The sequence below is a fragment of the Coregonus clupeaformis genome, chromosome 11, assembly GCF_020615455.1.
Source record: "Coregonus clupeaformis isolate EN_2021a chromosome 11, ASM2061545v1, whole genome shotgun sequence".
NCBI classification, from domain to species: domain Eukaryota; kingdom Metazoa; phylum Chordata; class Actinopteri; order Salmoniformes; family Salmonidae; genus Coregonus; species Coregonus clupeaformis.
This window is the reverse complement of record NC_059202.1, coordinates 22,509,209-22,535,577: the sequence shown is the minus strand read 5'-3', so window position 1 is coordinate 22,535,577 and position 26,369 is coordinate 22,509,209. Positions and strand designations below refer to the sequence as shown.

General features: G+C 46.5%; 1 protein-coding gene across 2 annotated transcripts in view; it reads left to right on the top strand.

The window, feature by feature from the left end:
* Positions 1–26,369, top strand: part of LOC121576531 (lysine-specific demethylase 4B-like) — an 84,291-nt gene that overhangs the window by 42,231 nt on the left and 15,691 nt on the right. The window contains exons 8-17 of one of the 2 annotated variants that reach the window (XM_045223479.1): positions 4,195–4,332; positions 10,643–10,839; positions 13,314–13,579; positions 14,148–14,377; positions 14,669–14,789; positions 15,014–15,174; positions 16,352–16,568; positions 23,165–23,244; positions 23,769–23,824; positions 24,177–24,285. In XM_045223479.1, coding sequence (XP_045079414.1) covers positions 4,195–4,332; positions 10,643–10,839; positions 13,314–13,579; positions 14,148–14,377; positions 14,669–14,789; positions 15,014–15,174; positions 16,352–16,568; positions 23,165–23,244; positions 23,769–23,824; positions 24,177–24,285 — 1,575 coding nt within the window. Of the gene's footprint in view, positions 1–4,194; positions 4,333–10,642; positions 10,840–13,313; positions 13,580–14,147; positions 14,378–14,665; positions 14,790–15,013; positions 15,175–16,351; positions 16,569–23,164; positions 23,245–23,768; positions 23,825–24,176; positions 24,286–26,369 lie in introns of both variants that reach the window. The other variant, XM_041889749.2, reaches the window with a different exon arrangement.

The following is a 26,369-nucleotide window of genomic DNA, read 5'->3' as shown; positions in this document are numbered from 1 at the left end:
TTCTAAACAAGTGAGAGACTGTCATTTCTTCAAACAATCATCTTTTAATAAGAATTTCAATAATGAAGCTGGTCAACCCCACGTTCTGAAGTGTAAGGCTGAGCAGTGAGGGGAAAAAAGTATTTGATCCCCTGCTGATTTTGTACGTTTGCCCACTGACAAAGAAATTATCAGTCTATAATTTTAATGGTAGGTTTATTTGAACAGTGAGAGACAGAATAACAACAAAAAAATCCAGAAAAACGCATGTCAAAAATGTTATAAATTGATTTGCATTTTAATGAGGGAAATAAGTATTTGACCCCTCTGCAAAACATGACTTAGTACTTGGTTGCAAAACCCTTGTTGGCAATCACAGAGGTAAGACGTTTCTTGTAGTTGGCCACAAGGTTTGCACACATCTCAGGAGGGATTTTGTTCCACTCCTCTTTGCAGATCTTCTCCAAGTCATTAAGGTTTCAAGGCTGACGTTTGGCAACTCGAACCTTCAGCTCCCTCCACAGATTTTCTATGGGATTAAGGTCTGGAGACTGGCTAGGCCACTCCAGGACCTTAATGTGCTTCTCCTTGAGCCACTCCTTTGTTGCCTTGGCCGTGTGTTTTGGGTCATTGTCATGCTGGAATACCCATCCACGACCCATTTTCAATGCCCTGGCTGAGGGAAGGAGGTTCTCACCCAAGATTTGACGGTACATGGCCCCGTCCATCGTCCCTTTGATGCGGTGAAGTTGTCATGTCCCCTTAGCAGAAAAACACCCCCAAAGCATAATGTTTCCACCTCCATGTTTGACGGTGGAGATGGTGTTCTTGGGGTCATAGGCAGCATTCCTCCTCCTCCAAACACGGCAAGTTGAGTTGATGTCAAAGAGCTCGATTTTGGACTCATCTGACCACAACACTTTCACCCAGTTCTCCTCTGAATCATTCAGATGTTCATTGGCAAACTTCAGACGGGCATGTATATGTGCTTTCTTGAGCAGGGGGACCTTGCGGGCGCTGCAGGATTTCAGTCCTTTACGGCGTAGTGTGTTACCAATTGTTTTCTTGGTGACTATGGTCCCAGCTGCCTTGAGATCATTGACAAGATCCTCCCATGTAGTTCTGGGCTGATTTCTCACAGTTCTCATGATCATTGCAACTCCACGAGGTGAGATCTTGCATGGAGCCCCAGGCCGAGGGAGATTGACAGTTATTTTGTGTTTCTTCCATTTGCGAATAATCACACCAACTGTTGTCACCTTCTCACCAAGCTGCTTGACGATGGTCTGTTAGCCCATTCCAGCCTTGTTTAGGTCTACAATCTTGTCCCTGACATCCTTGGAGAGCTCTTTGGTCTTGGCCATGGTGGAGAGTTTGGAATCTGATTGATTGATTGCTTCTGTGGACAAGTGTCTTTTTTTACAGGTAACAAGCTGAGATTAGGAGCACTCCCTTTAAGAGTGTGCTCCTAATCTCAGCTCGTTACCTGTATGAAAGACACCTGGGAGCCAGAAATCTTTCTGATTGAGAGGGGGTCAAATACTTATTTCCTTCATTAAAATGCAAATCAATTTATAACATTTTTGACATGTGTTTTTCTGAATTTTGTTGTTATTCTGTCTCTCACTGTTCAAATAAACCTACCATAAAAATTATAGACTGATAATTTCTTTGTCAGTGGGCAAACGTACAAAATCAGCAGGGGAATACTTTTTTCCCTCACTGTATATGGAAATAAATGAAGTAACTCCGTCCATTTGATTGATGTCATACATGCATATTTAACCAATAACAGATCTCTAACACCTTTCATTTTAACCATCTATGTTTGACGGATATTCCAGTAATGCAATGCAACTCATTTCATCACGTTACCACTTAGCCTGTTAACAGCTCTCAGAAAGGAGCCACTTAACTACCAAAGGCAGTTTTAGTACTAACGCATCTGAATGGAACCCTTTGCTGAAGCACAATTTAAATCCTTCAACCTGTGAAAGGACATGGTAGCCCTGTGCAGCATATGGCTGTGTCCCAAATGGAACCCTATTCCCTTTAACGTGCACTACTTTTGATCAGGGCCCATTGGGTTCTAGTCAAAAGTAGTGCACTATGTAGGGAATAGGGTGCCATTTGGTACACACCCCTATGACTCTAGCACCGACCGCTGCTAGAAATGAATGGGGTATATGAAAGCCTGCCATCGCTGAGTAAAGTGGAGGTTAATGGCACATTAGATGATGATGACTGGGTCAGGATGCATGCTGAAGCTGTGGGTGTTTGCGTGGCTGGTCTCCAACCAACCTCTGGGACTAATGACAGGGAAATGACAGAGGAGGAGTGACAGGATGGAGAAGTGAACACGGCAAAAGTGCGCATGAACATATAGGTCTACAGACGGACACACACAGACACACACACTCACACAGACGCACACAGTATTGAAAGGTGAGCCATGAGTCTTAGTTGCATTTCAATTTCCATCTTTTCACATTTCCGGGATAGAAAATTAATTTACATTTACATTTGTGTCATAAAGCAGACGCTCTTATCCAGAGCGACTTAGTTAGTGAGTGCATATATTTTCATACTGGCCCCCCGTGGGAAATTAACCCACAACCCTGGCGTTGCAAGCGCCATGCTCTACCAACTGAGCTACATGTTAATTTTTTTCTGTGGATAATAATTGTTGGAGATAGAAACTCTCATGGTGTGAAATAAATCGTAAGTTCTAATACGGGCGTACAAAGTTCTCCACTGTCTGCAGAGTTGTCTTTTTTCTATTTTTCCTTCAGGGTGTCGTTACCTCAGGAACCGTATTATCTGACGCACACCGAGAGAGAGCGTCTCCCTTGATCTGATTGTAAAACATAACACCGGCTTTGCACTTCCTCTAGTCTCCCATCGCTCCACTTCCTCTAGTCTCCCATCGCTCCACTTCCTCTAGTCTTCCATCGCTCCACTTCCTCTAGTCTCCCATTGCTCCACTTCCTCTAGTCTCCCATCGCTCCACTTCCTCTAGTCTCCCATCGATCCACTTCCTTTAGTCTCCCACCTCTCCACTTCCTCTAGTCTCCCATCTCTCCACTTTCTTTAGTCTGAATTTATGTGCATCTCTCTCTTCTGTTGCGCTGCCTGCCTCTCCCATCGCTCCACTTCCTCTAGTCTTCCATCGCTCCACTTCCTCTAGTCTCCCATCGCTCCACTTCCTCTAGTCTCCCATCGCTCCACTTCCTCTAGTCTCCCATCGCTCCACTTCCTCTAGTCTCCCATCGATCCACTTCCTCTAGTCTCCCATCGATCTACTTTTTGAAGTTCAGCTGTAGAAATCTAGTTAAGGCTTATTTTGAGGATTTAATATTTCTGGCAGGGATTGCCAATGAACCTCACGTAATAGTAGTAGACATTTTAATGTTGAGGTAGCCACAGAAAACTAGGAGTGTCAAATTAAAAACCGCCAAATAATTTGTCAGGCTTAATTTCCAAGAGATGCAGACAAACCGGTGAACTGTGTCTTCTTCAGCCTCCCCAGCTTTCAGTAAATGATGGCCCTAGCTCTGCCTTGGAACGAAACGCAACCAAATGAAAATCTTCATTTGCACGGTCTGGCTAATTCCTTGTATCGCCGAGACTGGTTCTCTAGGAGCCGTTAGCCGCTAGCCAGCTCAAGTGAGGGAGGGAGGAAGAGTTAAATTAAATCAGCCTTCCATCAGTGCTTAATGATTGTGGATATTAAGAGCTAGCATCTGTTTTTGTTTCCCATGGCTGGGTTGCAGGGTTTGCGAAGACCCTGTTTTTGCCAAGTCCTTCCATCCGAGGCAGAGCTTCATTTCCTTAAATGTAAATTACTTCATCATTTTGGCAGATTTTTGCTCATCTCTGCCCATCAAAAGCCGGTTTAATAACACAAATGTTTGCTTATGCAATATGGATATGAAGTTTTATTAGTTTGCATACTGCTTATACTGCACTGGTTCTGTTGACCATTAATGCTCAGTCAGTTAATGTACATTTAATGTTGTGTTTTCGTGTTTGACTGAACTTTTTATGAAAATGTTTACTGTATTCAGGGTCAATCATCCAAACCCGAAACAGAATGTTTAGAAATTGATCAGGGTGCAAGTAACATTAGATTATATGACTGCATCCTGTTGATTTGATACTGTATCACAAAATCGCAGAGGAAAATTTTTAAAATTGAACTCTTGCTCTCTCCAGGTCACTCAGGAAGAAGGCGAGTTCATGGTCACCTTTCCCTATGGCTACCATGCCGGTTTCAACCACGGCTTCAACTGCGCCGAGTCCACCAACTTTGCCACCCTGCGCTGGATTGACTACGGCAAGATGGCAACACAGGTGGGTCAATGCACACTAAACCAGATGGTCACCCCAGTGTCCCCTACAAACACACACCACTATAGCGAAGATGACATCCAGAGATGTTGTAATATATTACACATGCTACCCGTCTCCTCTTACACCACCATGCAGTTCCACAGTCTAGTGCTGACACACTGTTTTAGGCCTGGAGCAACAAGTCGTTGGGGTGCCGTGTTTCTGTGTATTAACCTGTGTCTGTAAGCTGCCTCACATCGCCTGTTTCTCCTTCCACTTCATTTTCTTTTCATGTCTTTATCTCCTCTCCCAGAGGGCAAACTGCTGTCAATATTTGTTCTTAGTCTTGCACTTTGGGATTGGACCAGACTTTTCACCTGTAAGGGACACACACAAAAAACACGTGCGCACACACACACTCCCTCTTTGTCTCTGCTTGGCTGCGTATCAGGTTTGAGGTTGCCAGGTCAGTGTGCTGCATTAGTGTGCTGCTCAGAGGGCCACTAGATACCAACACAGATTCTGACTCACTTAAAGGATAACGCCACCCAAAAACTATCTTTTAGTATTTGTTTCATTAGTCCGTGGTTGATATAATCCCAAAATGATTTGCCTATCAGCAATCAACTTTTCAAGATATAGAACTTTCAAAATACAGAAATACAGCCGGTGTGATGGTGGAATTTTCGTTTAACCCGTCCGCCCCCTGGCCCTCAGGTCTGGACACAATCCACTGGCCAGGGAGCTCCCCCTCAAGAGTTCTGTCTGAATTTCAAAGAGATTAATTGGTTGGTTTTGCTGCTTGCCCTCCATTTTGTCTCAGCACATTGACAGGCGGCTCCTGAAAGTGCCAGAGCAATGAGAAAGAAAGAAAGAAAGAAAGAAAGAAAGAAAGAAAGAAAGAAAGAAAGAAAGAAAGAAAGAAAGAAAGAAAGAAAGAAAGAAAGAAAGAAAGAAAGAAAGAAAGAAAGAAAGAAAGAAAGAAAGAAAGAAAGAAAGAAAGAAAGAAAGAAAGAAAGAAAGAAAGAAAGAAAGAGAAAAGTGCAGTGTGTCAATGTAAACCAAGTGAGCACAAGATGTTGAAAGAGAACACTAATGCTAACAACCCTATAGTAGTAGTACAACCCTATAGTAGTGGTAGTAGTACAACGCTATAGTAGTAGTACAACCCTATAGTAGTAGTACAACGCTATAGTAGTAGTACAACCCTATAGTAGTAGTACAACGCTATAGTAGTAGTACAACGCTATAGTAGTAGTACAACCCTATAGTAGTAGTACAACCCTATAGTAGTAGTACAACGCTATAGTAGTAGTACAACGCTATAGTAGTAGTACAACGCTATAGTAGTAGTACAACGCTATAGTAGTAGTACAACGCTATAGTAGTACTACAACCCTATAGTAGTAGTAGTAGTACAACGCTATAGTAGTAGTACAACCCTATAGTAGTGGTAGTGGTACAACGCTATAGTAGTAGTACAACCCTATAGTAGTACTACAACGCTATAGTAGTAGTACAACGCTATAGTAGTACTACAACCCTATAGTAGTAGTACAACGCTATAGTAGTACTACAACCCTATAGTAGTAGTACAACGCTATAGTAGTACTACAACGCTATAGTAGTAGTACAACGCAATAGTAGTACTACAACCCTATAGTAGTAGTACAACGCAATAGTAGTAGTACAACGCTATAGTAGTGGTAGTAGTACAACGCTATAGTAGTGGTAGTAGTACAACGCTATAGTAGTAGCAGTACAAACCTGTAGTAGTAGTACAATGCTTTAGTAGTAGGACAACGCAATAGTAGTAGCAGTAGCAGTACAACACTATAGTAGCAGTAGCAGTACAACACTATAGTAGTAGTAGTAGCAGTACAACACTATAGTAGTACAATGCTGTAGTAGTACAACGCTGTTGTAGTAGTAGTAGTAGTAGTAGTAGTAGTAGTAGTAGTAGTAGTAGTAGTAGTAGTAGTAGTAGTAGTAGTAGTAGTAGTAGTAGTAGTAGCAGCAGCAGCAGTACAACACAATAGTAGTACAACGCTATAGTAGTAGTAGTAGTACAATGCTGTAGTAGTAGTAGTAGTAGTAGTAGTAGTAGTAGTAGTAGTAGTAGTAGGTTTCTGCCTTTCTAGGGAGTTTTTCCTCGCCACCGTGCTTCTGCATTGCTTGCTGTTTGGGGTTTTAGGCTGGGTTTCTGTATAGCACTTTGTGACATCTGCTGATGTAAAAAGGCCTTTATAAATACATTTCATTGATGTGCCTAACTGCTTTTCATTGTATCTGAACAGTGTTCCACTCTTACCTCCCTGACTAGCACACAGGAATATGTCATCTAGCTAGGTCATTGTTTCTCAACTCCACTCCTCGAGTACTCGAGTACCCCCCAACAGTACACATTTTTATCGTAGCTCTGGACAAGCACATCTGATTCAACTTGTCAACTAATCATCAAGCCCTCGATGAGTTGAATTGGGTATGTTTGTCCAGGGCTACAACAAAAACGTGTGCTATTGGAGATACTCGAAGACCAGAGTTGAGAAACAATGATCAATGATCTATACTTCAGGTGAGAAAGTACATGACAGTTCACGGTTCAGTATGGGCCAAAACATTGGGTGTTGTGAGAGGATATTCATCACGCTGAATAGAAGATTCATTTCCATTCCATTTGGCTGTTGGTGCCTCAGAACTGGACACACCACACAGCCGCAGACCCAATTCTCTGCCTTTTCATCTATCAAAGTGAATTGCAGATGATTTACTCGCCGAGTAGTGATATTTTGTTTGTGTATGCTTGTTTGTTTGGGTTAGAGCTGATGCGCTTTGATAGGGGGTTCTGAAGATGCTGAAGGCTACGGTATTATTATTGTGTATGCACGAGTGCGTGCGCAGCTCCCCCGGGACTGACTCGCAGAGGAAATATCAACCCGCGTAGAGAAGCACGAGATTGAACTTTCTAGAGTTTTCCACCTTAGTTAACACTGTCAACGTTTCCCTATACTGTGGGAATTGTGATCGAATCAACGCAATTAGCCACTTTCAATGTAACCTACCGAAACAAAATGAACTATGCAAGACTTAGTATGCAAAACTAACTATTCAAGATATTTTGTTGTAGACAGAACGCATCGGAGTAGGATTCTATTGCATTGACAGGCACGACTCAGGCCCGTACTCTACACAGACTGGTGCGCTATAACCAATCAGAGCTGCAGTAGACCTATTTAAGCAATAAGGCCTGAGGGGGTGTGGTATATGGCCAATATGCTAAGGGTTGTTCTTACGCAAGGCGGAGTGCCTGTATACAGCTATTAGCCGTGGTATATTGGCCATATACCACAAACCCCTGAGGTGCCTTACTGCTATTATAAACTGGTTACCAACGTAATTAGAACAGTAAAAATAAATGTTTTGTCATACACGTGGTAATATGGTCTTGATATACCACGGCTGTCAGCCAATCAGCATTCAGGGCTCGAACCACCCAGTTTATAAATACAAATAGACCATTGCCTTATATGGAACTGTGCCATTCACGTTGAACTGGACTGTTTTTACAGCATGAGCGGTCCTGAGCAATGGGCTTGTTTTGAGATCAAAGCGAGAGCTACATGTAGTGACGTGTGCACATTTGTTCATATTCGTAGCCCAGTTATAGATCATTTGTAGTCAGCAATGGGGGAGTGATTGCTTCCTACAAGAGCACAAAACGTGTGCATTTCTAGACATCTTTGAAAAGCCAGTCAGGTAAAGAGCTTTTTTTTGTCTTAAAGGGGCAGTGTTGTATTTTGAGACAGGTTTAAATAAGCTAAGTAGCCAATAAGCAGAGGGTAGCATAATTTGTCTGATTCTCAGTAATAATGGTATGCATCAAACAACACAACAACATGTTCAGTCACCTCCTTGTCTGAAGGACAAGTGGATTAACAGGTTTATGTCAAGCCCTGTGCTTTTCTTCCAAAGGTCTCATGGAATGTAGGCCTACGTTGAAACACCACACATTGACTGCTATTGTAGGCTGAATGATAGAACAGCTATTTCCATGTTAAAATGTTATGGGATGCATTTTCTCCATGGTTTTTGATGGTAGGCCACTCTGGTAGGCCTACATTATGATCAAATAGGCACAGTAGCCTACTTGACCACTGTTAAAACTGTAACTTAAAGCGGGTACAGCCTCAGTGTTCACAGTAAAGGCGCGCCCCCGGAAGTTGCACTGAATTTTCACAACGTTCATGTTTGCGCTCAGCAGACCTGAAATTTGCTCAGTGATAACACATTTTGAGGGAACATTGGTTATAGGCCTAGAGTAGGCTTTAAACAAAGAGTATTGTCATTTCACTTCTTATTGTGTGGTAATATCGCACTGAACTGACAACAGACTGCTATGTTAATGTATGGTGGCCCTCACTGGAAATGAGCGCATGATAGCAGGGGCAGAAATGACTAGTTAACCACTAAAGCCCCTTATTGCAGATGCCTGTCCTCACAACTTTGTGTGTAAGACATGCTCAATAAACCTGCCACCTGGGTGGCAGGTGTGAATGCAGATGTCCGCTTCCTTATGTGCTATGCGTGGACATTTGTTAAGGAGCTGTACCCAGAACCTCAGTTGTTCCTCTCTCTACCTGCTCGGTTTAGCTCAATAACTCAAAATGAAGTTCAAATGAATCCAGATTTTCTAGTGTTGTTGTTTCTCTGGGAGTGTTTGTGAGTCTCCATATGGCAGAAACTGCCTAGCTGTAGTAAACTGAATGGACACTCCCATGGCTGCAGACAAGAGGACAAGGCAGTACAGCACACTACTACATACTCATTAACGGTTGTAAACTGGATTTTCCTGCAGTTTCTCTACTCTCGCGTATGTAGCACATGGGGATATGAAACTTACTCCTCAGACTTAAATGTCCCCACTTGCGCCGCCAAATAGTTACATTTTCATGTTGCGCCAACTGGTAAGACACTTCGGGAGGGCGGTCACGTGTGCTAGCAAGGCAGAGGTCCTGGGTTCGAGCCAAATCAGGAAGCAGCCTGACGTCCTTCACATGTGCATACATTTTCGTATGCTCTGCCAACTGAGCCACACAGGACTTTCTAGTGTGCCTATTTTTCTCAAGTAGGTTGTACAATCACGTTGTGACGTTTTAAAAGACGATTGCTTTATCACGCACAGCCACCAATGGGAACGGAGACATTAAAAGTCCAGACTTATTTAGTGAAGGATGACAGTCGGAGCCTGCGAGGTTGCATGGTGATATTTTAAGCGCTCCCCTAAGGTTGAATATTATTCTAATAGGGGGGCGACCTCACCTAAGGTCTTTGTTTACGTTTTCCTACAATCATTTAACTTCATTAGGATATGAAGTGAGTAGATAGGGCTCATTGGTTAGAAGTCCTTGGGGGTCACGCGTTGTTTTTGGAGACATTTGGTACATTTCCGAATACATTTCCATTAGAAAATTCAGTCATCTAAGCATAGTACCCCCCCACCCTCTCTCGGGAATGGTACATTTATACATTTCCCTTAATCATTTTATGGGACAGAAATGGGCTTTACTTTTTTTGGTTCCTACTTCCACTGGTGCGCTGCTTAATATGCCCCCACCCCCTGTTCCCACCACAGCCGTCATTGCAAAGAGACACATTTATCTCCCATTCATTTGTGTTTTGTCGTCTCACCTCTTCCTCTGTTCCAGTTGATGTTTTTATGAAAGTCCCCAATCAGACCCTGGTAGCCAGACGACTCTTTCCTTCATCTGCTGGTTTCCCCCTCACTTAATTCCGTCCCTCAAGTGCTTCCTAGATGAGATGTAGTGTGTGGATATTGGTTTGCGGTGGGGGGGGGGCTTTCTCTTGTTGTTGACGTTATTACTAACCCCCCACTACCACCTCCCTGCTCTCCCTCCAGTACCTCATCTCTCTTTTTCTCTCTCGCTCTCGATCTGTCTCTCCTCCACTTGTTCTGCCTGCCTCTGTCTGAGGTGCAGCGTGCCTGAAGAATGTTCCCAGTAATTGAACATAAGGCCTCTCAGCGCAGCTCAGGAAATATAGCAGAAATGTAATACATCGACCGGGGCACAGAAAGAAAATTAGTTTTTTATTTTCATCTTACTTCTGTTGCTCTCCTTCCATTTCCCCTCCTGTCTCTCTCCTTCTCTCTCGCTCTCTCCTTCTCTCTCTCCCATTTCCCCTCCTCTCTCTCTATCTCCCCTCTCTCTCTCTCTCCTCTCTCTCTCTCTCTCTCTCTCTCTCTCTCTCTCTCTCTCTCTCTCTCTCTCTCCCTCTCCTCTATGTCTCTCTCTCTCCTCTATGTCTCCCCCAGTGTACGTGTCGTAAGGACATGGTGAAGATCTCCATGGATGTGTTTGTGCGCTGCCTGCAGCCGGAGCGCTACGTACAGTGGAAGCAAGGCAAGGACGGCACGGTGCTGGACCACCAGCGACCCACCACCCTGACCAGCCCTGAGCTGGAGCATTGGAGGGCCAACCGGGTCACCTACCGCCAGAAACTGCTTCAGAGGTCAGGGGGAGAAAGAGAGACGGACAGTACAGTTACTATACAATTGAATTTCATCGACCCGTCAGGGTCAAGGTGAAAGGCATCATCGGAAGTCCAAGAGTATAATTGCATACGTCCTCCCCACACTACCCGAGACATGTATACCTATATGCATACCACAGACACTGAGTGTACAAAACATTAGGAACACCTGCTCTTTCCATGACATAGACTGACCAGGTGAATACAGGTTAAAGCTATTATCCCTTATTTATCACCTGTTAAATCCACTTCAATCAGTGTAGATGAAGGAGAGGAGACAGGTTAAAAAATGATTTTTAAGCCTCGAGACAATTGAGACATGGATTGTGTATGTGTGCCATTGAGATGGTAAATGGGCAAGACAAAAGATTTAAGTGCCTTTGAACAGGCTATGGTAGTAGGTGCCAGGCGCACCGGTTTGAGTGTGTCAAGAACTGCAAAGCTGTTCCTGTGTGTATCAAGAATGGTCCACCACCCAAAGGACATCCATCGAACTTGACTTTGTAGTCCGTGCCCTGACGAATTGAGGCTGTTTTGAAGGGGAAATGTTCTGAACTCAATATTAGGAAGGTGTTCCTAATGTTTTTTACACTCCGTGTACATTCATACTAAGATATGGAATGACAAGGGTTAGGGAAAACTCCTGACCCTAGTAATACTGCACTCTGAGCTATGTCAATAATGTTTTTGTGAACGGTGTCCATGCTTCTGGGTGTGTTCCAAATGGTGTAGCTAGTCACACTGTCCTCTCTCTCTCCTCTCACTCCTCTCTCTCCTCTCTCTCTCTCTCTCTCTCCTCTCTCTCTCTCTCTCTCTCCTCTCTCTCTCCTCTCACTCCTCTCTCTCTCTCCTCTCTCTCTCCTCTCTCTCTCCTCTCTCTCTCCTCTCACTCCTCTCTCACTCCTCTCTCTCTCTCACTCCCCTCTCTCTCTCCTCTCACTCCTCTCTCTCTCTCCTCTCTCTCTCCTCTATCTCTCCTCTCACTCCTCTCTCTCTCCTCTCACACCTCTCTCTCTCCTCTCACTCCTCTCTCTCCTCTCACTCTCCTCTCACACCTCTCTCCTCTCACTCCTCTCTCTCCTCTCTCTCTCTCTCCTCTCTCTCTCCTCTCACTCCTCTCTCTCTCCTCTCTCCTCTCTCCTCTCACTCCTCTCTCTCTCCTCTCTCTCTCCTCTCTCTCCTCTCTCCTCTCTCCTCTCACTCCTCTCTCTCTCCTCTCTCTCTCCTCTCACTCCTCTCTCCCCTCTCTCTCTCTCTCTCTCTCCTCTCACTCCTCTCTCTCTCCTCTCACTCCTCTCTCTCTCCTCTCTCTCCTCTCACTCCTCTCTCTCTCTCTCTCCTCTCTCTCTCTCCTCTCTCTCTCCTCTCTCTCCTCTCACTCCTCTCTCACTCCTCTCTCACTCCTCTCTCTCTCCTCTCTCTCCTCTCTCTCCGCTCACTCCTCTCTCTCTCCTCTCTCCTCTCTCACTCCGCTCACTCCTCTCTCTCTCTCCTCTCTCTCTCTCTCCCTCCTCTCTCTCTCTCCTCTCTCTCTCCTCTCTCTCTCTCCTCTCACTCCTCTCTCACTCCTCTCTCTCTCCTCTCTCTCCTCTCTCTCCGCTCACTCCTCTCTCTCTCCTCTCTCTTTTCTCTCTCCTCTCTCACTCCGCTCACTCCTCTCTCTCTCTCCTCTCTCTCTCTCTCCCTCCTCTCTCTCTCCTCTCACTCCTCTCTCTCTCCTCTCACACCTCTCTCTCTCCTCTCACTCCTCTCTCTCCCTTCTCTCCTCTCACACCTCTCTCTCCTCTCTCTCCTCTCACTCCTCTCTCTCCTCTCTCTCCTCTCTCTCCTCTCTCTCTCTCCTCTCTCCTCTCTCTCTCCTCTCACTCCTCTCTCTCTCCTCTCTCCTCTCTCTCTCTCCTCTCACTCCTCTCTCTCCTCTCTCTCTCCTCTCACTCCTCTCTCTCTCTTCTCTCTCTCTCTCTCCTCTCTCACTCCTCTCTCTCCTCTCACTCCTCTCTCTCCTCTCTCTCTCCTCTCTCTCCTCTCTCTCTCCTCTCACTCCTCTCTCTCTCCTCTCACTCCTCTCTCTCTCTCCTCTCTCCTCTCTCTCTCCTCTCACTCCTCTCTCACTCCTCTCTCACTCCTCTCTCTCCTCTCTCTCTCCTCTCTCTCCTCTCACTCTCCTCTCTCACTCCTCTCACTCTCCTCTCTCTCCTCTCTCTCTCTCCTCTCTCTCCTCTCACTCTCCCCAGTGTCTCTCACTCTTTAGTCCTACATTTCTCTCTATCCATCTTTTTCTTTTTCTCTCTCTCTCACTTTTAAAAGCATGAATGTTTTACAGGGGAAACTGAAACAGTTAAATATAGGTAAAAGAGTGAGGGGGGGTGGGGTACAAAGTGTTAATACAAGTAAAGTACTGTAAGTGTCATCAGTCACTCATGTCCCTGTCTGCCCCATCCCTCCATCCCCAGAGCTTTACAGAAGAAGGAGCAGCTGCGGCGGCTGAAGCTGGAGGAGGTCAAGGTGCTGGCGGAGGAAGGCATCGAGCTGGATGCCGCCGAGTACCAGCGCCAGGTGGAGGAGCGCGAGGCCCAGCGGCGCCAGGAGAGGGAGGAGAGGATGGCCAGGGAGGCCCTGCAGACTCTGGAGGCAATGGAGAGAGAGGACCGGGAACGGGAGGAACAGGAGAGACAGGACCGGGAGAGGCAGGATGACGTTGCCGACCAGGCCACAGGAGGTGGGTGTAGGGCGCAGTAGGGTCTTGGATCAGTTTTGCATTGTCCTCGCTAATGGTTAAGGTTAGGATTGGGGCAGGAGGTGAGGAGGAGGAGGTGATGAGGTGGTGGTTAGGGTCAGGACAATGTCAGAGTGAGGATGAGAACGTGAGCGTCAGGAGGAGGTTGTTAGGGTGAGGGAGGTGTCGATGGAGGTCAGGGTGAGGGAGGTGTTGATGGAGGTCAGGGTGAGGGAGGTGTTGATGGAGGTCAGGGTGAGGGAGGTGTTGATGGAGGGGGGTGGAGGTACCAGGCAAGGCACCAGTTGGCTGCGTCATTGGATGCAATTACATTTCAATTTCGGTCAGTTAAGGAACTTAACTGAAATTCCAGTTCCAAACTTCCTCAGTGAGTTAGACGTGAGCTACATGATATCACAAGGTACCAGATCAAATGGGTATCAGAAGAAATGGCTATTAGAATCAGCAAGTAGTACAGAGATTTGATAGCACCTTTTTTTTTTACCTTTTGAATTGGGAGGTTCCACATTTCCCACGGTATTAATTCCCTTCTTTTATTTCTCTCACCCAGTACAAGACCCCCAGGCAGACCCGCGGCACTTGACAGCGAATGGAGAGAAGAGGAAGAAGAAGAAGAAGAAGAAGAAACAACAACCGACCCCGCCACCGGTCCCTATAAACTCCTTCCAAGCAGCTTTTGAGAAGTTTGCCACGTTCAACATGCCCCCAAAGGAGCCCCAAGACACCAATGACACAGAAATACCAGCAGAGGGCAGGCTTGATGTGAAAGACATGCAGCAGGTAAGCAGTGCTGGAACAAGGTGTAGGACAGGGTTCTTCAATTCCGGTCCTGGAGGGCCGAAACACCTCTGTTTTTCATCCTCTCCTTCTAATCAGGGGCTAATTCAGACCTGGGACAATATATGGGTTAAAGCAATATATTAATTGATTATTCATGTTGATTGTGGTTCGAGGTAAGCCTGGTCAAAAATCCAACCGGTTCAGTGTGGATATCAGGGTGTTGAGTCAAGTGAAGTTGAAGTTTATTCAAACTCAGGGCCTTGCTCATTCATTTTTGGGGTCCCTCAGCAGTCATCGTTCTACTCCAAGCAGCTGAAGATGGAGGTGAAGAAGAGTCGCCGGCACCCCCTCAGCAAGCCGCCTATGCGCTCTCCGCTATCCATCGTCAAGCAGGAAATGTCCAGCGATGAAGGTTGGTTCTGAGGGATGACATTGTAGCACAGTCTTTTTTCTCTCTGTTCAGGTCGAATACACTATTGCGGATTCCTCTGGCTCTTGTGCTACATGCATTGCAGGCCTGACACAGCCTGTATCCTGACAGCCTATATCCTTGCTTGTATGCTCATTCTGTGTATATCTAGACTGATCTGATGTGTGTGTGTGTGTGGCTGTGTTCTCTCCTTTCTCCCTAATCAGAGCTGTTCTCCCCCTTGCCACTGGATGGCCACGTGAAGAAGGCGGGCCACTTGTGGCAGAACCGCACTCCTAACATCCTGGCTGAGAAGAGTTTCAATGCGGCCGTGGCCACCCTGGAACCCTACTGTGCCGTATGCACTCTGTTCTGCCCATACACACAGGTAGGGTACCGACCATGGACACAGCTAGGGTACCGACCATAGACACAGCTAGGGTACCGACCACGGACACAGCTAGGGTACCGACCATAGACACAGCTAGGGTACCGACCACGGACACAGCTAGGGTACCGACCACGGACACAGCTAGGGTACCGACCACGGACACAGCTAGGGTACCGACCACGGACACAGCTAGGGTACCGACCATGGACACAGCTAGGGTACCGACCATAGACACAGCTAGGGTACCGACCACGGACACAGCTAGGGTACCGACCACGGACACAGCTAGGGTACCGACCACGGACACAGCTAGGCTACCGACCACGGACACAGCTAGGCTACCGACCACGGACACAGCTAGGGTACCGACCACGGACACAGCTAGGGTACCGACCACGGACACAGCTAGGGTACCGACCACGGACACAGCTAGGGTACCGACCACGGACACAGCTAGGGTACCGACCACGGACACAGCTAGGGTACCGACCACGGACACAGCTAGGTACCGACCACGGACACAGCTAGAGTACCGACCACGGACACAGCTAGGGTACCGACCACGGACACAGCTAGGGTACCGACCACGGACACAGCTAGGGTACCGACCACGGACACAGCTAGGGTACCGACCACGGACACAGCTAGGGTACCGACCACGGACACAGCTAGGGTACCGACCATGGACACAGCTAGGTTACAAACAATATAAATAAATAGAACACTATATATTATAACATGTCTCTTTGCCACAAACAGAGTGAACATCACAATCAGACAACAGTGGTCTTTGACACAGGGCTGAGTCTGCAGATTGCAGAAAGTCATGTTAACCATTTGCTCATTTGATTAAAGGTGTGAATTACATTTGAACAGAGAAAATGAAAAGCTGGTGTTTAAGCTACATATTAGTGCACAAAGAGGCATCAGACCACTAGAGCACCAACTTTGACTGCCATCAGTTTTGACTAAGACTTTTGATGGAAATGTTTCAGATGAAATTTCAAATGTAATTTGGACACATTTGTGGTTTTAGCTCCCGTGTTCAATATAGATTTTTTGGGGAAAATGTGACAGCTCTAAACTCCACTCAGTGAGCCCATATATGTAACCTTCTTCCCCTGTTTCATTCAGCCCCAGAAGATATGTAACCTCCTTCCCCTATTTCATTCAGCCCCAGAAGGACTCTCTGTACCCGTCCGACAGCCCCAGTGCCCCCAACCACCCCCACGCTCCCCGCTGCGGAAGCCGCACCCACCCGCTGGTCCCCGAGATGTGCTTCAGCGCTGGGCCGGACAACACAGAGCCGCTGCCCTCCAACTCCCACACGGGAGAAGACTGCACCAGCCTGCTGCTCTCCTGCTCCTCCTGCAGTCTGCAGGTCCACGCCAGTGAGTAGGCCGACAGAAAGATAGACGCATTGATATAGACTGAGACAGACAGGCAAGCAGATGGACGGACGGACGGATAGATGGGTAGAATGGCAGGCAGTCTGTTTATATCAGTCAGTCAAAACAATCACAATGTCTTCTAAAGATCAGTCAGTCAAAACAATCACATTGTCTTCTAAAGATCAGTCTGTTAAAGCGCTCAGTCAAAACAACATGTTTACTTTAGTCAACTACTAGCCAGACAGAAACACTAAACAAATTCTCTACATTCTATATTTCCAGCCAACCAAACCAGGCCCTCACCAAACAAACAAATCAGTACCATGCAACCAGTCAGTAACAGCCAGTCAATACCAGTCAGTCAACCCCCCTACCATGTTTACCTAAAAGGATATTTACTGTGTTTGTTCTCCCCAGTCTGGTATTTATTCACAAAGCTAATGGTCCGTAGTGTTTGCACGGCATATTAATCTAAATTCCCATTATGTATTTGCACCCCCTCGGGCCCGAAGCAGGGATTTTTCTCTCCACAAGGATCAAAATGCCAATCAAATTGTTCTAGCTAATTTACTGCCATTCACCCTGAACTTCCCAGGATTGTTGTGCTGGTGCCCCCCCCAAAACTGTTCCCCTGCCGAAAAATAGGTAAATAAAGTTGTTTTGCGCCTCTACTCGTCCAGTCTAAGCTGCGTAGCCAATTAGGCTAGCCTCTGTATGGTGAGGAGGCATGTGGCGGGGAGTGGTTAGCGTGCGACACACGGGGAGTGGTTAGCGTGCGACACACAGGGAGTGGTTAGACTAAAATGGCGCTGGAGGGAATAGCAGCCGTTTTTAAGGGCTCCTCCTGACCAATTGTACTATTTTGCGGGGTTTTTTGCGCTGATCTTAACTTGTTTTTGTACATAATGTTTCCGCCATATTTTCCTATTACCGAAAAGAGCTTCTGGACATCAGAACAGCGATCACTAACCTAACCTATCACTAACCGATTTCTACTTCAATGAGTCTGCGGCGAAGGACATACTGCTCAATCTGGACCAGGCCCAAATCCCCAACACTCGAAAAAGGAAGAGTCGCCGTTAAAAGCCAGCGTGGATATCTGACGAGACTTCGCTGGCGAGTGGATAAACCGCCTCTACCCTCCGTTCTATTGGCGAACGTGCAATCACTGGAGAATAAACTGGACGAGCCCTGTTCGAGACTATCCTATCAACGTGGTCTGAAGAACTGTAATATCTTATGTTTCTCAGAGTCATGGCTGAACAAGGACATGGAAAATATAGATCTAGCTGTTTTTTTCTATACATCGGTAGGACAGAACGGCAGCGTCTTTGTTAACAGCTGGTGCGTAATCTCTATATTAAAGATTTGTTAACAGCTGGTGCGTAATCTCTATATTAAGGAAGCCTCAAGGTTCTGCTCGCCTGAGTTAGAATACCTCATGGTAAGCTGTAGACCATACTATTTACCAAGAGTTTATCTATATTTTTCGTAGCTGTCCATTTACATTTACATTTACGTCATTTAGCAGACGCTCTTATCCAGAGCCACTTACAAATTGGTGCATTCACCTTATAGCCAGTGGGATAACCACTTTACAATTATTATTATTTTATTTTTATTATTATCCTATCCCAGGTGTTCCTTAAAGAGGTGGGGTTTCAAATGTATCCGGAAGGTGGTGAGTGACTCCGCTATCCTGGCGTCGTGAGGGAGCTTGTTCCACCATTGGGGTGCCAGAGCAGCGAACAGTTTTGACTGGGCTGAGCGGGAACTGTGCTTCAGCAGAGGTAGGGGAGCCAGCAGGCCAGAGGTGGATGAACGCAATGCCCTCATTTGGGTGTAGGGACTGATCAGAGACTGAAGGTACGGAGGTGCCGTTCCCCTCACAGCTCCGTAGGCAAGCACCATGGTCTTGTAGCAGATGCGAGCTTCAACTGGAAGCCAGTGTAGTGTGCGGAGGAGCGGGGTGACGTGAGAGAACTTGGGAAGGTTGAACACCAGACGGGCTGCAGCGTTCTGGATAAGTTGCAGGGGTTTAATGGCACAGGCAGGGAGCCCAGCCAACAGCGAGTTGCAGTAATCCAGACGGGAGATGACAAGTGCCTGGATTAGGACCTGTGCCGCTTCCTGTGTAAGGCAGGGTCGTACTCTCCGAATGTTGTAGAGCATGAACCTACAGGATCGGGTCACCGCCTTGATGTTAGCGGAGAACGACAGGGTGTTGTCCAGGGTCACGCCACAAACTGATGCTGGCACTAAGACCGCACTCAAGGAGCTGTATAGGGCCATAAGCAAGCAAGAAAATGCTCATCCAGAGGCGGCGCTCCTAGAGACCGGTGATTTTAATGCAGGAAAACTGTCTTACCTAATTTCTACCAGCATGTCACCTGTGCAACTAGAGGCTAAAAAAAACTCTTAACTCACCTTTACTCCACACAGACACTCATACAAAGCTCTCCCTCGCCCTCCATTTGGCAAATCTGACCATAACTCTATCCTCCTTGTTCCTGCTTACAATTAAAAACAAACAGGAAGTACTAGTGACGCACTCATACGGAAGTGGTCCGATGAAGCCGATGCTAAGCTACAGGACTGTTTTCTAGCACAGACTATAATATCTTCGTGGATTCATCCGATGCAATCGAAGTTTAACAAATCAGTCAAAGGCTTCGTTAATAAGTGCATCGATGACGTCGTCTCCACAGTGACCGTAGGTACATATCCCAACCAGAAGCCATGGCTTACAGGCAGCATCCACACTTAGCTAAAGGCTAGAGCTGCCACTTTCAAGGAGCGGGACACTAATCCAGACGCTTATAATAAATCCAGCTATGCCCTCTGACGAACCATCAAACAGGCAAAGCGTTAATACAGGACTAAGATCAAATCCTACTACACCGGCTCCGACGCTCATCAGATGTGGCAGGGCTTGCAAACTATCACGGATTACAAAGGGAAACCCAGCAGTGAGCTGCCCAGTGACGCGAGACTACCAGACGAGCTAAATGCGTTCTATGCTCGCTTTGAGGCAAGCAACACTGAACCATGCACGAGAGCACCAGCTGTTCCGGATGACAGTGTGATCACGCTCTCCGTAGCCAATGTGACCTTTAAACATGTTAACATTCAAGGCCGCAGTGCCAGACGGATTACCAGTACACGTACTCAGAGCATGCGCTGATCAGCTGACGAGTGTCTTCGCTGACATTTTCATCTTCTTCTGACCCAGTCTGTAATACCTACATGTTTCAAGCAGATCACCACAGTCCCTGTGCCCAAGAACTCCTAGGTAACCGGTCTAAATGACTATTGCTCTGTAGCACTCACATCTGTAGCCATGAAATGCTTTGAAAGGCTGGTCAAGGCTCACATCAACACCATAATCTCAGACACCCTGGACCCACTCCATTTCGCATACCGCCCCAACAGATCCACAGAGGACGCAATCTCTATTGCACTCCACACTGCCCTTTCCTACCTGGACAAAAGGAACACCTACGTGAGAACGCTGTTCATTGACTACAACACCATAGTGCCCTCCAAACTCATCACTAAGCAAAGGACCCTGGGACTGAACACCTCCCTCTGCAACTGGATCCTGGACTTTCTAACAAGTAGGCAACAACACATGCGCTACGCTGACCCTCAACACGGGGGCCCCTTAGGGGTGCGTGCTTAGTCCCCTCCTGTACTCCCAGTTCACCCACAACTAAGTGGCCACGCACGACTCCCAACACAATGATGACACGATCACTGACAATGATGAGACCACCTACAGGGAGGAGGTCAGAGACCTGGCAGTGTGGTGCCAGGACAACAACCTCTCCCTCAACGTCAGCAAGATAAAGGAGCTGATCGTGGACTAGAGGAAACGGAGGGCCGAACACACCCCCCCTCACATCAACGGGGCTGTAGTGGAACGGGTCGAGAGCTTCATGTTCCTCTGTGTCCACATCATTAAAGACCTATCATAGTCCAAACACATCAACACAGTCGTTAAGAGGGCACAAGAACGCCTCTTCCCCCTCAGGAGGCTGAAAAGATTTGGCATCCTCAAAAAGTTATACAGCTGCACCATTGAGAGCATCTTGACTGGCTGCATCACCACTTGGTATGGCAACTATTTGGCATCCCACCATAAGGCGCTACAGAGGGTAGTGCATATGGCCCAGAACATCACTGGGGCCGGGCTCCCTGCCATCCAGGACCTTTATACCAGTCAGAGGAAGGCCTTAAAAATTGACAGACTCCAGCCACCCAAATCATAGAATGTTCTCTCTGCTACCGCACGGCAAGAGATACCGGAGCGCCAAGTCTGGGACCAAAAGGGTCCTGAACTGCTTCTACCCCCAAGCCATAAGACTGTTGAACAGTTCATCAAATGGCTAACCGGACTATTTGCATTGACCATCCCCCCTTTGTTTTGTTTTTTTACCGGCTCTATGAACACTCACTGGACTCTACCAACACACTCACACATACTATACTGACACTCCAACGCACACACTACATACGCTCACACACACAAAACACACGCATGCGTATTGACGCCACGCACTCACGTATAGACACACTTTCACACACACTGCTGCTACTCTGTTTATCTATCTATCCTGATTGCCTGGTCACTTTTACCCCTACCTACATGTACATATTGCCTCAACTACAGTACCTCGTACCACTGCACATTGACTCGGTACTGGTACTCCTTGTGTATAAAGCCTCATTATTGTTATTTTATTGTGTTACTATTTATTTATAAATGTTTTGCAATTTTTTTGTACTTTTTAACTCTGCATTGTTGGGAAAACGTTCGTAAGGAAGCATTTCACGGTAAAGTCTTCACCTGTTGTATTCGAAGCATGTGACAAATAAAATGTATTTTAATTTGGTTAGCATGTGACATGCGAGGAGCGGTTAGTGTGGACACAGTGCAGACAGCTATGTGACGCTACTCTGATTGCTTGGATAACTTTGTATTAGAGCTACGTGACATCAATTGTGAATATTGGCTGCAACCAACATAGTCCATATCGTAGACAGTGTGAAGTATTAGTTGAGTTCCATAGCACTGTCACTGTACAATTCATGTGCTGATTTCCTACCATCCAAAAATCTATTCTTCTTAGACATTATATATATGGGCAACTGTCTTTGTTGGCCTACTGCCAACAAATTACTCCAAATTGGACTATTCCCCAGTTTTGGTTGAGTGAGGGTAATTACAGTACGGTCTTACCACACACACACCTCCCCAGCAGCTGTCTGACTCGTTCCGGCCAGCCCTGTGCCGGAGCTGTGTTCAGCCCTTGCCAGCTGCGGAGGTCAGCAGAGGTTAGGTAAGGACATGCTGTAGAGACCAACCCACCCAGGCCTTGAACATCACACACCTCTTTATACCCTAGGTCCCCTGAGGACCTGCAGAAATCAAGAGGCGACGAACAAAATCTAGGCTCCCTCAGTTCCCATGTCGCCTCGCTCCGAGGGCTCAATGCTTTAACATTCCTTGACTGGGTTTAGGCAGTCAGCCTGTAGAACAGCAATGAGCCTCTCTCTCTCTCTAAAGGAGACACTCCAGAAAGTTTATCCTCCTTTATTTACCAACCAACTCGCTTTCCCCGCTACTTGTTATTTTTCTCTTTTACAGGCGTGGGGCATCTGTCAAAGTGCAGCGCCGCAAGGAGCTTGTTAACAGTTGGTGTGTCTTTCTCTGCTTGCTTAGTTGGTTCTGACTGCATTCCAGTGCTGCTTTGACTGTGATCATTTCCAGCCCTGTTGTTATTCTCAGTTTCAGTGAATTGGTCACACCAGGGTTTATCATGGATGTCCCACACATTAATGCATCTATTTAGGGCACATGTAAACTCAATTGGTTCCTTAGTGAAGGACACACACACGCAGGGAAGTTAATTAGTGCATCCAGGAGAGCGGAGCGCTGGTCTAGCTAGACACTGGACAGACGGCAGTACCAAGGTTATTGATAAGATGAATTGAAGCGGGTAGGCATCCTGTCAAAAACAAACGATCTCCTCTCACCCCCCACTCGCTTCTCTTCCCAGGTCATTAGTGGGTGTGGAAGGTCGTGCGTAGTTGATTTAAATGCACACGAGGTAAAAGGCTATAAAATAAATAATATATTTTGGTGCCGAATAAGGGACTACTGCAGAACAGCGAATGACATGTAGATGTGGGGATTTGTAAGAAAATATTTTTGTAGGAGAAAGGAGAAAGTGCTTTCATTAATGGAGTCCTTTTCCCATGGCTTAGTAGGTTCAGTGCCACTAAGTGTAGAAGGCAGGCCAGAAGATTACTTTAATCTGTTGATTTATTCTCCTCTCTCTCTCTCTCTCTCTCTCTCTCTCTCTCTCTCTCTCTCTCTCTCTCTCTCTCTCCCCTCGCTCACTCTCTCTCTCTCTCCTCTCTACACTCTTTCCCCTCGCTCACTCTCTCTCTCTCTCTCTCTCTCTCTCTCTCTCTCTCTCTCTGTCTCTCTCTCTCTCTCTGTCTCTCTCTCTCTCTCTCTCTGTCTCTCTCTCTCTCTCTGTCTCTGTCTCTGTCTCTGTCTCTCTCTCTCCTTCTCTCTCTCTCCCCAGGTTGTTATGGTGTTAGTCTGGACACGGTACACGATGAGTCCTGGATGTGTTCGCGATGTACAGCGCTTGCCTGGACAGCAGTGAGTCCCTCACTCAACACAATGCATTCACCTGAAACAAGTTCCTACGGACTGAAACCACTGGGCTTCTCTATTGACAATATCTATGCATTTATACAATTTGGAAACTTATATGTATATGTGGGGACATCAGTCACTCTTAAGGCGTCCACAGGCTTCCTATCCAAAACAGTTCGGAACAGTTTGTGCATATATTATGACGATATTTTGAGGTTTTTGGTTAACAGTAGGGTTTCTTCAATGAAATGTTTGTTGTCATTCACAAAATGTGCTACTTAAGATATCCTCGACAAAAACGTCAAATTAATGAGTAATCTTAGTTGAATTCTGACTATTTTGAGGAAGCGTGTACTGGCTACAGCGTCTCAAAATGGACAAACTGTATTATTGCTGCTTTTTTTTCCATTTTTCAAGCGAAGGATTTTTAACGTAGTATGCGAGCACACTCGTTCGGGCCTCCCCTCCGGTTTGTGCCCACTGCCTGCCCACATCCTAACCTAAACTCTGTGTTTGTGTTCTCACAGGATTGCTGTCTGTGTAACTTACGGGGAGGCGCTCTAAAGATGACCACAGACAACCGGTCAGTGGCCTTTCCTACCTTCTCAATAACACTGGAGTACCGCGATGTTACTTTAATATGCATTACTTATGCCATTCACTGTGTGTAGTGTTGTCACCATACCAGTATCATATTGTGTAGCTCAGAAATAAACACATGAGACTCTGGGCGACAACATAAAGCTGTTGGTTTCCAACAGTGGGACTATTTTTCCTCAAGAAATTATCCCCCCCCACACTCTTCACATTTGCATGACAATTCATTGTTACCTAAAATTCTATCATCGTCTTAGCCCTACGTGATACTGATATCGTGACCCTAGGTGTTGTGAACAGTCGGGGGCTCACGTCGATTTGTGTGTCCTCTCCACCAGGTGGGTCCATGTGATCTGTGCCATCGCCGTGGCGGAGGCTCGCTTCGTCAACGCCATCGCGAGGGAGCCGGTAGACATCAGCGCCATCCCTGAGAGCAGGAAGGTTCTGGTGAGTGGAGGGAGGGAGGGAGCCAAACTGCCTGGGTCATGTTCATTACATTCCAAACGGTAGACAAAATAACTAATACTGTGGGACTACCTGGAGTTGTCCAATAAGAAACACACATTTCATTTTTGTTCTTTGTGAATCCTTTTTAAATGTTTTCCGTTCCCTAATGAAACACCGCACTGGTCAATTTTTTTGTGTTATGTTTTATATTGTCGAAATGTTAAGTCATTTCAGCCAGACACACAAACCTTTTGACCTCCCTTGTATTGAGGAGCCTCAAAATGAGTTGGATTGGCTAGGATTAGGCCTATGCTCCCCCAAACATGCCCCTAAACTGCAACTACTCTCCCTGGTCTCACACACTTTCCATCACATGCTACCTCTCTTCTCCCACTCCCATATCTCATTCTCTCTCTGTCACACCTCTTTCTCTCACTCTTTCATTCTCTGTCGCTCCTTCTTGGTGGTCTCCTCTCTCTCTGTCACTCCTTGGTGGTCTCTCTCTCTCTCTCTCTCTCTTTCTTGGTGGTCTCTTCTCTCTCTCTCCTTGGTGGTCTCTCTCCTTCTTGGTGGTCTCTTCTCTCTCTCTCTCTTTCTTGGTGGTCTCGCTCTGTCCTTGGTGGTCTCTCTCCTTCTTGGTGGTCTCTTCTCTCTCTCTCTCCTTCTTGGTGGTCTCTTCTCTCTCTCTTTCTTGGTGGTCTCGCTCTGTCCTTGGTGGTCTCTCTCCTTCTTGGTGGTATCTTCTCTCTCTCTCTCTCTTTCTTGGTGGTCTCGCTCTGTCCTTGGTGGTCTCTCTCCTTCTTGGTGGTCTCTTCTCTCTCTCTCTCTCTCTTTCTTGGTGGTCTCGCTCTGTCCTTGGTGGTCTCGCTCTGTCCTTGGTGGTCTCGCTCTCTCCTTCTTGGTGGTCTCTCTCTCGCTCCTCTCTCTCTTCTCTCCAACTCCCTTCACTCTCACCGGTCTCATTCTCTCTGGCTCTCGGTCACTCCGTTTTCTATCTGTTCTGTCCCTCTCCTGCTCCTGGATGGATGGATTGTGTGTTTGTGAGCTGAGGAGCAGAAGGACTGTGGCGTTGGTGAATAATAGATGCACAAAAATGGAATGTCTGAATAATCAGGTGTAATTTCTCACTGCGCTAAATGATCTGCATTGATCCCACTGGCAGGAGGCAATTTCCCAACGCTGCCGCGCCTTTGAACAAACTGCTCTCGTCCCTCGCTTAATCCCCCTCCCTCCATCCTTCGCTTAATCCAAAGCGACTTCACAGTCAATTGCACAGCCTTTGCAGTGGCATTGTCACAAATCTACAAATAATGTCATAATCTATCAAAGGAAGTGAGGATTGTCTTTTGAATAATTTACATCCACGCGCTGTCAAAGGCGCGTTTCCAAAGGCTGTAAAAACCCGTCACACCCTTTTAATGATTGGATGGCTGGGCCTATCACTATGTTAGATTTAGTTCCCGAACCCATTGATATTTGCTTGTATTCAGAAAAAGTGATTCTGAGTCTGTCCTCCTTTTGAAAGTTCTGGGATAGATGGAAGGGTTCAAACTAATTGCTAGTCCTTTGGAACGCAGCACAAACCCTCAAAGAACTCCACGGTACCTTTGTTTTTCCTCTGAAGTAAAATAGTCACAATATATCCAGAGTAGAATGGGACTCTTTGCGTCGATTCATTCATTAGTGCAGAGACTGGTGAGCACTTCTACTCCAATTTAGGCTCCTTAGCTACAGAATAACTTTCAAGAATGTTCACCCCCACCCTAACGTTGTTGAGAATTCTGGCTGCCGAATTTGTTAATTTTGTATATTCTTTATTTTACAAGGGACCATGTAATATTGAAACAAAACTCGGAGGAAATGTAATGTAATGGCTTTACCCAGGCCGGCAAAGTTTGAAGGATAAAACGGGGGGACTTAGCAAACAAACAAATAAATAAATGTTTGTTGACGTCCATAAATCTCCCCCCTCGTTACCCCTTTGGTTCGTTCCGTCTGTGTAGTCCGTCTCCTGATTCTGGCCAGTAGGATATTCAATCGGGCGACACTGGGACCGCTGAAATATCTCAGATCCGGGGCCCTAT